General features: G+C 38.4%; 1 protein-coding gene across 3 annotated transcripts in view; it reads left to right on the forward strand.

Annotated features, from left to right (window-relative positions):
• The window catches only part of LOC120527534, a 154,450-nt gene that overhangs the window by 119,178 nt on the left and 22,095 nt on the right, over nt 1–13,177 (forward strand). For all 3 annotated transcript variants that reach the window (XM_039751042.1, XM_039751043.1, XM_039751044.1), the window contains 5 exons: nt 159–327; nt 4,728–4,929; nt 5,671–5,801; nt 8,378–8,547; nt 11,273–11,427. In XM_039751042.1, coding sequence (XP_039606976.1) covers nt 159–327; nt 4,728–4,929; nt 5,671–5,801; nt 8,378–8,547; nt 11,273–11,427 — 827 coding nt within the window. The remainder of the gene's footprint in view (nt 1–158; nt 328–4,727; nt 4,930–5,670; nt 5,802–8,377; nt 8,548–11,272; nt 11,428–13,177) is intronic.

Consider the following 13,177-nt stretch of genomic DNA (forward strand, 5'->3'; position numbering starts at 1 on the left):
TTGTAAAAATTAGAAAATTGTCTCATAAGCATATGTGGAGAGTATAAGAACAATTCAGCTCTTTATAGCTATGATGTCATACAGTTCTAGGTGTCAATGTTAACAACGCCTGAAGCCTGCCCCTCAGTGTTAATGTCCTGTTTTCTTGTAATTTGAAGGAACCTGCTTTGATCTGCGGTATTGCTTAGCAGCATGTGAAAATGAAAACTCCCTCCGAATATGGAATTTAGCATCCAAGATTAATGACCAGTCTCTAACTTATAATGTTCACAATTCAAAGAAGCATGATGGAACAGAAGAAATAATTTCCATGGTGAACTATCCCAGGTAAACTTTGCTAAGGATGAAAAGGGTTTTATGCATTTACAGAGAATGTTTCACAAAGTGCAATCAAATATTAAAATCTAGAAATGAATTAAGCACTCGAGACACTCATTATTCAGAAACTCAGCATTTATTGTGTTCTCTCACACTTCCTACGATTTTCACCATTTTTAGAGATTTAGACCTTTTGCTTATTTATTTTACTGACTGCCTTCAATTTGTTTCAACATATGTTTCATCATCCTGTTATCATATTAACTTGGATCTTTTTAAGTTAAGCTTTTTATATTTCACCATATACTAATAAGTCATAATGGTTACTGTGTGTTTAACACTTGCCTGATGGTATCTAGTACGTACTTTAGACAGGACTGCACATTTTGCGACTTTTGTCAATGCAATAATCTTTTAAAGTCAGGAATTAAAATAGGCAGAGATGTCTGAAATTGCATTATAGTCTAACATTTAAATAATTTAATAGGTATGCTTGTTTGTAGAACATTTTTGTAAACTCATTACTTTTGTAAAATATTGAGAGAATATGTACTCTCCCCAAAGCACGTACTAGCACAAATTAGAATCCCTTTGTTTTTCTCTTAATGAAATTACAGCACAAAAAATGACAGTTAACAGAGAAAGAACCTAGACCTAAAAATATAACAGTTTGCAATAATACCCTCTTTGGATACGTTACATACATTTCGTGAATCTGACTTGCGTATATTACTCGGACTTTTCTACATTTTTTGATGAGGATGTTTACATACTATAAATATATAAAACTGGATGCCTGAAACAATGTCTTTATAGAGTTGGGGACAGGCTATATAAATTGATAAAGCAGATATACTGTACCTAGGAGATTTTCAGTTGAACACACTTTTATTAGTGCAATAGTACCCTGAAAGTCCTTCCGCTTTCACAAAAATGGCCATATCATATACTGCATTAACCTAACTTTCACTTCAACTTAGGATACAGTATTTGGGTTGGGTTACTTACTTCCTGCGTGGATCAGTGAGTTGTAATTCACTCAGAAAACACATAAAATAGAACAGGAAAAATAGCAGTACACATACATTCTGTTATTGCATTTCACAACCAGTTACTTCCAAATATATATATATATATATATAAAATATAATAACTGCTCAGAGAATGTAAAGGAACACTTTGAAAATACATCTGATCTCCATGGGAAAAAAAAATCCTGCTGGATATCTATACTGACATGGACTGGGTAATGTCTTAGGAACAAAAGGATGCCACATCGTTTAATGGAAATGAAAATTATCAACCTACACAGGGCTGAATTCAAAGACACCCCGAAAATCAAAGTGAAAAAATGATGCAGCAGGATAGTATATTTTGCCAAAATTTCATTGCAGCAACTCATAATTGCACTTGGTAGTTTGTATGGCCTCCACATACGTGTATGCATGCCTGATAACATCGGGACATGCTCCTAATGAGACAATGGATGGTGTCCTGGGGGATCTCCTCCCAGATCTGGACCAGGGCATCACTGAGCCCCTGGACAGTCTGAGGTGCAACCTGGTGGCGTTGGAAGAACCAAAACGTAATGTCCCAGAGGTGTTTTATTGGATTTAGGTCAGGTGAGTGTGGGGGCCAGTTAATGGTATCAATTCCTTCAACCTCCAGGAACTGCCTACATGCACTCACCACATCAGGCTGGGCTTTGTCGTGCACCAGGAGGAACCCAGGACCCACTGCACCAGCATAGGGTCTAACAATGGGCCCAAGGATTTCATCCCGATACCTAATGGCAGTCAAGGTGCTGTTTTCTAGCCTGCAGAGGTCTGTGTGTCCCTCCATGGATGTGCCTCCCCAGACCATCACTGACCCACCACCAAACCGCTCATGCTGAACGATGTTACAGGCAGCATAACATTCTCCACGGCTTCTCCAGTCCCTTTCATGTCTGTCACATGTGCTTAAGGTGAACCTGCTCTCATCTGTGAAAAGCACAGGGCGGCAGTGGTGGACCTGCCAATTCTGGTATTCTATGGCAAATGTCAATGGAACTCTATAGTGCTGGACAGTGATCACAGGACCCACTAGAGGATGTCAGGCCCTCAGGCCACCCTCATGAAGTCTGTTTCTGATTGTTTGGTCGGAGACATTCACACCAGTGGCCTGGTGGATGTCATTTTGTAGGGTTCTGGCAGTGCCCATCCTGTTCCTCCTTGCCCAGAGGAGCAGATGCCGGTCCTGCTGACGGGTAAGGACCTTCTACGGCCCTGTCCAGCTCTCCTAGAGTAACTGCCTGTCTCCTGGAATCTTCTCCATGCCCTTGAGACTGTGCTGGGAGACCCAGCAAACCTTCTGGCAATGGCACGTATTGATGTGCAATCCTGGAGAAGTTGGACTACCTGTGCAACCTCTGTAGGGTGCAGGTATCGCCTCATGCTACCAGTAGTGACACTGACTGTAGCCAAATGCAAAACTAGTGAAACAACAGTCAGAAAAGATGAGGAGGGAAAAATGTCAGTGGCTTCCACCTGTTAAAACATTCCTGTTTTGGTGGTCATCTCATTGTTGACCCTCTAGTGCACCTGTTGTTAATTTCATTAACACCAAAGCAGCTGAAACTGATTAACAACCCCCTGTGCTACTTAACTGACCAGATTAATATCCCATAAGTTTCATTGACCTGATGCTATTCTCTGATTAAAAAGTGTTCCTTTGATTTTTTGTCAGTATATATATATATATATATATATATATATATATATATATATATATATACACTGCTCACAAAAATTAAAGGAACACTTTAAAGAAACACATTAGATACATCAGATCTCAATATGAAGTTGGATATCTATACAAATAACGACAGGGCAATGTCTTAGGAACAAAAGGATGCCAAGTCTTTTAATGGAAATAAAAGTTTTCTGCCTACAGAGGGCTCAATTGTGTAGACACCCTAAAATCAGAGTGAAATGAAGATGTGGCAGGCTAGATCCATTTTTCAAAAACTTAATTTCTGCTACTCAAAATGCTTTTCAGTATCTTGTGTGGCCCCCACGAGCTTGTATGCATGCTTGACAATGTCGGGGCATGCTCCTAATGAGACGACAGATGGTGTCTTGTGGCATTTCCTCCCAGATCTGTATGAGGGCATCCCTGAGCTGAGGAGCAACCTGGCGGCGCCTAATGGACCGAAACATAATGTCCCAGAGATGTTCTATTGGGTTTAAGTCAGGGGATCGTGAAAGCCATTCAATTGTTTCAATTCCTTCATCCTCCAGGTACTGCCTGCATACTCTTGCCACATGAGGCCGGGCATTGTCGTGCATTAGGAGGAAACCAGGACCTACTGCACCAGCGTAGGGTCTGACAATGGGTCCAAGGATTTCATCCTGATACCTAATGGCAGTCAAGATGCCGTTGTCTAGCCTGTAGAGGTCTGTGAGTCGCTCCATGGATATGCCTCCAAGATCATCACTGACCCACCACCAAACCAGTCATGCTAAACGATGTTACAGGCAGCATAATATTCTCCACGGCTTCTCCTGACCCTTTCACGTCTTTCACATATACTCAGGGTGAACCTGCTCTCATCTGTGAAAAGCACAGGACGCCAGTGGTGGACCTGCCAATTCTGGTATTCTATGGCAAATGCCAATTGAGTTCCCCGGTGCTGTGCAGTGAGCACAGGGCGCAGTAGACATTTGGGCCCTCAGGCAACCCTCATGAAGTCTGTTTCTGATTGTTTGGTCAGAGACATTCACACCAGTGGCCTGCTGGAGGTCATTTTGTAGGGCTCTGGCAGTGCTCATCCTGTTCCTCCTTGCCCAAAGGAGCAGATACTGGTCCTGCTGATGGGTTATGGACCTTCTATGGCCCTCTCCAGCTCTCCTAGAGTAACTGCTTGTCTCCTAGAATCTCCTCCATGCCCTTGAGACTGTGCAGGGAGACACAGCAAACCTTCTGGCAATGGCACGTATTGATGTGCCATCCTGGAGAAGTTGGACTACCTGTGCAACCTCTGTAGGGTCCAGGTATCGCCTCATGCTACCAGTAGTGACACTGACTGTAGCCAAATGCAAAACTAGTGAAGAAACAGTCAGAAAAGATGAGGAGGGAAAAATGTCAGTGGCCTCTACCTGGTAAACCATTCCTGTTTTGGGGGTCATCTCATTGTTGCCCCTCTAGTGCATCTGTTGTTAATTTCATTAACACCACAGCAGCTGAAACTGATTAACAACCCCCTCTGCTACTTAACTGACCAGATTAATATCCCATAAGCTTCATTGACTTTATGCTATACTCTGATTAAAAAGTGTTCCTTTAATTCTTTTGAGCAGTATATATAAAATGTATGTATTTACAAGATTTACTTTCCCTGACAGTATAGATATTCTTGGTTTTCACAGGTATGTTGTATGCAAAAGCCTTACTCCTGGAACAGTACGAGTTTGGAACATTGTGAAAACCAAATACAAAGGCAATGCAGTGAGGGTAGAGCGTGGTCTGTATGAAAGTACTGACATTGTGCTGGTGAGAGATATGAAACTGTACATCCTGACAGACAGAGGCATGGCCGCTTTTACAGAGACTCCACGACCCATTTTTCAGGTAAGAACAGTAATTTACACATGCATTTTGACAATAAGCCTTTATTGTGCAGTTCAAAATGTTGTCAGTCACTGGATTGTTTTTCAGACCTGATGCACTTTGAGATGAAAATGTATTGTTTCATCCATTAAAATAAGATGTTTTCCTTGTCTAGTTTAAGAAGAATTGAACAATTCATTTTATTTTAACAATTTCCTTAAAGTATCAGGAAATAACTATGCTAATTATAAACTGAAAGAAAATTTATTTAACATTACTAATCTGTTAACAGATTGATTATATTTTCCCCATGTCCTATAAAGGGCTCTCACCCTGTCCAGAGCTGGTCTCTGCCTTGTGCTTACTGCTACTGGAATACACATCTGCTCCCTATGACTCTGAACTGAGTACATAGAAAGGGAAAAGGAACAGATGGACATTTTAAACTACATTTCATTTGTAACTCAAACACTTTCCATTCACTTAACCACTTAAAATCAAATATTGCATAAGCAAAACAGATGACTCAGCCTACCTGACAATTAATTGCTTTGTAACTCTTTCCATAGACATTAACAACTTTTCCATACTTTTTCTGCATTTTTCTCTTAATTGCGGCATGATTTTCATCTAGACCTTTGCTATCATAGTAATGGAGTATAATGATTATTTAAATCACTTTGGAAAATGGCTTCAGCTAAGTTTTAAAAAAAAATGTTAAAGTCAGCTCCCAGTAATGAACATTTTATCTCCTGTAATTAGACAATGTTGGTCTATGATCTTCTAAAGAAGAAGTACGTTAAGAAGAAGACTGGTCTGTACATCATTCCATGTCAAAAGCATGAATACAGGATTTTGCCTGGTGATCTACTACTGGGACTTGCAGAGAACAGGTAAGTGTAGTAATTATTACATTGGCTCCTTCAAAACCAGGCCTCAGTTTCAAAAATTCAAGGTGGCCTCCACAGCACAAATTGTAATTTTGGTCTACACGCAGGCAAAACATATAAATTCAAAAAGAGAGTAACTGACAATACTCTAGATCAAAGATAAAAACACCCATCTTTTAGTAAACGATTATCGAACATAAAAGATTCAAAAGCTAAAGAAACAGAACGTTCCTGGAAGAAGCAACTACACAACCAAATCCAGAAATCCAAAGAGCTTTATCTTACAGAAGTCAAAAAATAAAACAAGATTAAAAACAAGAACTTACAAAACACAAGTATCAAAACTAATGCTTAATCATGTGACAAAGGTCTCTTAAGTCTTACAGTATATTGAGCCAAGGGCAGTTCTACAACTGCTGTGTGCTGAGTCAAACCATGTCAAAAATAATAATTCATAAGGTCAGGTAACAACATGAAAATAAATTGTAAACATCAGCATGAAATTAAGAGAAAACTATTACCTAGGGGACAAGACCTCCCACTAAAAGGTCAGAGCCTGGTGGACCAAGGTCGTCAACTGAGCATTTTTAGCATTCACTAAGTATTTCCAGACTGTGGTCATGTCATACGAAGAGCAGCCATCCTTCATTGGTCTGGTGCTTTAATGTGTCTATGGTTGTATTATTTCCTGTCTCAAGGTTAGAAGAGCAAAATTGTCTAAAAGTGGTGTTCAGGAGCACGTTATGCTTCAATAAGATATGATATGTATATGTGATACATTTTAACATATAACCCCAGATCTAGCAGATGTAAGCTATCTTAAAGTTTATTAGCCTCTTTTTAAATGCTGAGAGTAATGAGCTATCCTTCATATTTTCTATAATAGTGGATGATATTTTATGGCCCTGTAGTTCAAAACACTAACCGTGAGATGAATTGTATTTGTCCTAGATGTTATTTGATGGGCTGCTGTGATCAGAGTCTGAAGTTAATTCTAAACCTACTGTAGCTGGGAGCCAAAAAATGATAATGGCACTAAGAATATGATTAAAAACACATTGGGAAGGAGTAAAAAGTGTGCAAACTCCGGATTTGGATCAGCATATTACCGAGTTATGACTTTTTATACAAAATCATAGACTTTAATAACATTTTCTACCAATGTTTTAGGAATTTTTTCTGATTGTATCATGATGTGCCTCTGGAATGTATGAGCTGAAAACGTTGCTCTCTTTGGATTTATACTGCATCAAGTCTGTTAAATATTTAACTATGTCACCTTAATTATACCTTTTATTGTTTTGGTTCATGAGTTGTTACCAGGAGCAAATACTGTATCAATACTAAGGACTATAATGTAAAAGTTTCCCTGTATTTATTTTCTGTTCTGCTCCTCTCACTATCAGCTCTCTGTATAAAAGGAATTGCATACACAGAGGTGATTACTATCTCTTGAATTTTATTCCAAGCAAATTATTTTTGTGGAATTCTTTTCTTGATTGACCACCAAAATCAGAACATTTCTTAGAACAGTAATTAAATTTATACATCATTTATATACATGCATGCACAAAATAGGTAGAAGACATACTTAGACTCAGCAAATTCAAAATACATTAACAAATAATTATGACATGCCATTTGACAAAAAAAATGAAAAAAAAAATCAGAAAAACCAAAAACTTCAATCAGCAAAACAACGCTGGGGATCACCCAGTTTTAATGCACCCAGTCATAATCGGGGCTCTGGAGATGTAGGCCACCTGGCCAGCCACCCACCTGGGAATTCTGCAATGTAAGTGCATGCTCTAGGCAATCTGATTTTAAGACTAAATCCTTACATCCGTGTATTGCAATGTGCTCTCTATTTCTGTGTCAATCACTTTGAAAGCTGCAGGTGACAATGTAGCATTTGTTTTTTCATGGTTGTCCAAAACATCTTGGAATTCAGTGTTGGATTTTTTTGGGCAAAGATGTCAGTGATGTGTCTGCACTAAAGACAATCCAAAGGATAATTTCAGTGATGGAGGTTCAACTAAAGGTGAAAAATTCTTTCCACCCAAAGAGCATGTACATGGGTGATGGGATAAAACTAACCTTCAACTAAAACAACACCACACAACATATGTTGTTTGATTACTGTCCATGCCACCATTGTTGCCTTTCTGATACTCACTAAATAAAGTATCAGTTTTAATACATACTGTACCATGGGAGGCTAAAGCCTGATAACACTGTGCACAAGGAAGAACTCAGACTCACGTGGACTTCTAGTCTACCATAGCAAATACACTGGAGCAATACAGGACAACAACCAGCTAGTCTAACAGAATGCCTTTGAAAGAACCAAATGCACAACAGTATATGAAAATTTAACACAAAAGATACAACAAGTGGAACCAAACCAAAGCTAATTGCTAAGCCTCTTTACCATCTAAGGCAGTGTCTTTGAGTTATGATATGAATGTGTGTCTGACTGATTGCATGTCCAGACTGATTTTTAACACACAAGGCAGTTTTGTAAATCCTCTAGAAATTTAACATTGTCTTTTAACCAGAAAAAACTTTTGTCTCAACAGAGATCATTTAGTTATCTGGAACTTGGAGACAGGATTTATTAAGAGTCGGATAAGGCCAGACTACAAGGATCATCTTTTGCTACCTCATGGCCTGAATGCATCACTGGGACCAAAGAACACACATTATAAGGAGCTAATTTCCAAATTTGCAAGGATGAAACAGGGCAGATGTAAGTACTTAGAAAGAATGCCATAGCATTCTAATTCTGAAAAAACTGAATATAACGCTGTATTTCCTTGAATGTTTTGCCATGCTGGTTTCCATTTTGCTGCCTTAAAAATCTGATTGTCTACTGACTGGACAGACTGCTCAGCATTTCTGTCAAATCATAATTGTAAATCACACATGTTTTTAAACGTTAATTTAGTTACCAGTCGCATAATGGTCAGGACTTTGTGCATGTGCTATTATAAAGAAGGAAGAACTGAACTTGTGCTGATTAGTAAGTGCTATATACTGTACCTGCTATGGGCAACCAGTTAGAGATAATGTAACTAACAGATACGTATAAAGAATTTAATTCATATTTTTGTAATACATGTCAACAGATATATGAGCAAACTGATAATTAACTATATAAAAACATTTAACATACTATATGCATGGTCTCATTTATTCAAACATCAATCACAAAATCAATAATATGTAATAATAATTGGATATAGTTGTACTACTGTGATGATCTGGGTTAGCTTCACACACCCTAGTTGCTTCTGGGAACTTCTTGAGCCCGGAAATGCAGATAACGTACCAGAAGATGAGCAAATGAGGACACACTGTTAGCAAGGTGTTTGTGGAAAGAGCTGATGTGCTTTTATTAAAAACCAACAAAACAAAGTATTCAAAAAGTGCAGTGCAAAAAATATCCATAAATAAGTACATAATCCTTTAAAATCCAAGTGAACAGGCCAGAAGTTAAAAATCAAACAAATAATCCACAGATAAAACCGGAAAAAAACAACACAGTCCTAGGCTCCTTGCTCTTCCTTTTTCATCCTTCTACCTCAGCCCCAGCACAACCTCCCCTATCCTGTCTCCCCAGTTCACAACATGTTTTGTTCAGCCAGTGGAGACACCAGCAGATGCCTTCCTCCCTTCTGACCCCGCCTTGGCTGCCTCCGTCGGCATCTACCAGATCATATGGAGTTGGCTGTCCTCCCATCTTTCTTGTCGATCACCTGGTGTCCTTTGGATCCCTAAGGAGGACTCCACCACCATTGTAACCATTCCTCTAATAAATCAGATGGTAACAATCCACTTCATGGAGTGATGTTTGTTTGCTTCACTGCAAGGTTACGGATCAATCTGCCTTCTCTCTCTCTGGGTGGCTCAGGCACCTGATACTGCGCTCACTCACTTATAGTCCTCTCGTTTCTTCATTCTTTCTGTTCTCTTTGATTTCTCTTGTTTGATTTTTCCCCCTCTCTACTTGCAGGTTCCTTTTATGCTGCCAGTAGGGTGCAGGTGTTGTCCTCCACCTACTACAAGGTGTGAGTGAAGCACCTGACTCATCCACTCAAATTGGCATGTGAATGCACGATTAGTTAAGCACCCCAATTGACCTCAGAGTGGTGTGTGCATGATCACACGTGCACACACACTTGTTTGGAGCCTGCACGCTCGACTCGATTATTTATTCAAATTGTGCTTCGCCATGGACCTCTTATTACAAATTAATTTTCACTGGTGCTATACGTGCACTGTACATTATTATTTGGCAAAAAAATGTAAATTCTAAACTTAATAAACTATTAATATTAAGCATACAACAGACTTAAAAATGCAACAATCTCAACAATATTGAAACAATGTAAATTTCTGGACTATTAGGCACTCCCTATACATGCATAACTGTTTATAAATAGAGCAGATTTTGCTTTATCATAAGTTTGAAAAAATCACAGATATATAGAGAACTTGGCTGAACTCTGCAAAATGTGTTGAAGTCAAAGGGGAAAGGAGGAAATTAACTAGTTTTGAGCACTGGTGCATATCATGGTGCAGTGGTCCATTACGTGTCACTTAGGTAAAAAGCCCCTTAGGGATAGGTAAAAGTCTGCTGGATCGATTATGTTGGGCAAAAATTTAACTGAACTGTAAGCCACTGTGCCACCATGCCTCTAACAAAAAAAGACGCAAATGCAAGGAATACCATGAACAAAATGATCCCAGGTTTCATGCATTTTTTTTGGACTCACAGTGGCTGATGATGACATTTAACTCTTTTTTCACACAGTTTAATAACATCATAGTGTTTTGCCAAAGAAGAACTCCAAGTGCATGTAAATTCTCACTAGACAGCTCATCGTCTGACTTTTTTATTGTCCTCTTACAACTCAGGCTCTAAAACCCGTCTGTTATCCCCCAAGCATTTTTCCTGGAAAGTGAAAGGCTCAAATGTCTAAAGCCTCCATAAAAGGAGGTCATATAGCTAAAACCACTAAAACTTCTTTTCACTCGTACCCCTCCTACAAATTTCACAATGTGATTCAGCACTGAATACAATGTCCTAAAGACTGTGGTTTTGGGTTTTTTTTTCCTTGTAAGGGTTAAGTAAACATCAAAAACTTGAAACAAAAAATGCCTAGAATGTCAGCAAACTCTTTCTTTCTTTTAAATATTCAATTCAAATTTTAAATTATCCTTAAAAGACATAACATACAATTATAACAATATTCCAAATACAGCAAAACAATCCTTCCAAAAACTAGTACACTTTGTGCCATCCTTTATTCAGTTTATCTCTCCTTTCATAATGTAAAACTCAACTTGAGTTTTACAAAATTATTAAATGAATTACACATCACTCACACAAGAATGTGCTCTAAAGTTGCACAGAGTAAATATGTTTTATCATGTGCACATGATAATAATCCCAGTCATTTCTTTTTTAGACCACATGACTCCCTGGGAACGGCGTAATGAAACCAAGACGGCAAAGACAAGGCGTGCAGAACGAGAGCTGCAGGATGAAATGGAGCAGGTCCAGCAAATTGACAGAGAGAAACACAATCCCATTGAGCAGTTTCTGATTAGTGGAGATGAGCAGGTGACAAAGAATTGTATCTCAGATTTCTGAATTTTTACACTGCTCCCTAAATTCATATTAATCAATCAATCTTCTATGATGAATATTTTTCAGTTCTTGTTAGATAAGTGTTTCAAAGGAGAGTCATTTCAGTAATACAATTAAAATTTTTAGTATTTACATTTGAAGTGTTTTGTCTTAAGAAGATTGCAAATGTTGGTTATAGTGATTATAGGAACTTTGGGTGGCTGATGTTTTTTACTCTGTTCAAATCCTTAATCCAGATTCTTACCTTAGTATCATATTAAGTCAATTAAGAAATACATCTCAGTATTTTTTTCTGTGTTTTTAAATAGTTTAGCAACATTGAAATCCACGTAATGTAGACCTCAATTAATGTTTGCAGTGCGCCATCTATTGAAATGTATTTTGTAATGTGATAGACTATCACAAACATTCATAGTAATAAACTGCATTACTGCAAATGTTTGTGATGTTACATCTGTTGGAATGACAGAAACATAGCAACCAGACAGACACACAGATACACAGACACATATCCTTTTATTTTGGTGAATACCTATTATTTATTTAAACTTATATTAGAAGAACTAATGTAGAAAAAGTAATATTTTGATTTACTTTGAAAAAATTCTTTAAAGCTGTAAATCCTGTTTAGGGTACTGGATGTGTGTATTGGAGTCTGCTCTTTGTTTATTTCAAAAGGAACAGTTAAAGGAAAAATAAAAAAAAAATAAATAGGGAATTAAACCAAGGTAACATTTGCCAATGGAGTTGTAGTAATCATCCATGCCATCTCACACGTCCATAGACCTGGGCTTGATATTAGTTCAACATTGTTTGTAGGGAGTTTGTATGATCCAATCACCTCCCATATTTTGTTAGTTTGGTTAATTCAATCATTCATTCATCAGTGATCTTTACCAACCTAATCAGTTTTAGAGATGTTCATAGCTGGAGTCTAGCCCTGAAGATTCAGTTTCAAGGTATGAGGCATCAGTGGATAAATAATAATAATAATCATAATAATAATAATACAGTACATGTTATTTATATTGCACCTTTCCCATGCTTAAAGAGCTTTGCAGAGTCTCAGAAAGAACAGGAGGGTTTACGTAACATCCATCCATCCATTATCCAACCCGCTATATCCTAACTGCAGGGTCACGGGGGTCTGCTGAAGCCAATCCCAGCCAACACAGGGTGCAAGGCTGGAAACAAACCCCGGGCAGGGCGCACACCACCCACACACCAAGCACACACTAGGGACAATTTAGAATCGTCAATGCACCTAACCTGCATGTCTTTGGACTGTGGGAGGAAACCAGAGTACCCGAAGGAAGCCCACGCAGGGAGGACCTGGGAAGCGAATCCGGGTCTCCTAACTGTGAGGCAGCAGCGCTACCCACTGCACTGCTTCCCGGGTCCTCCCTGCGTGGGTTTCCTCCGGGTACTCTGGTTTCCTCCCTTATGTAACACTGGATACAGATATTTTCTGCATACAAGATTAAAACTGATAAGTATGGGATATACAAAGTATTAAATAGAATAAAAGACAATAAACCACAGTAAAATACCAAATTCAATACTAGAAGAAAAGCCTGAACAAATAACATAATTTTTGATATAACACACACACACACAAATTATCCTGAGCATCTGGATGGAGTGGTAAACTGAAAGAAGGTGCAGAATGTAGAGTTAAGTTAAAAGCCTTCCTGAACAGATACATTTTAAGTTGGTTTTTTTT

The sequence above is a fragment of the Polypterus senegalus genome, chromosome 4 (assembly GCF_016835505.1).
Source record: "Polypterus senegalus isolate Bchr_013 chromosome 4, ASM1683550v1, whole genome shotgun sequence".
Lineage (NCBI taxonomy): Eukaryota > Metazoa > Chordata > Cladistia > Polypteriformes > Polypteridae > Polypterus > Polypterus senegalus.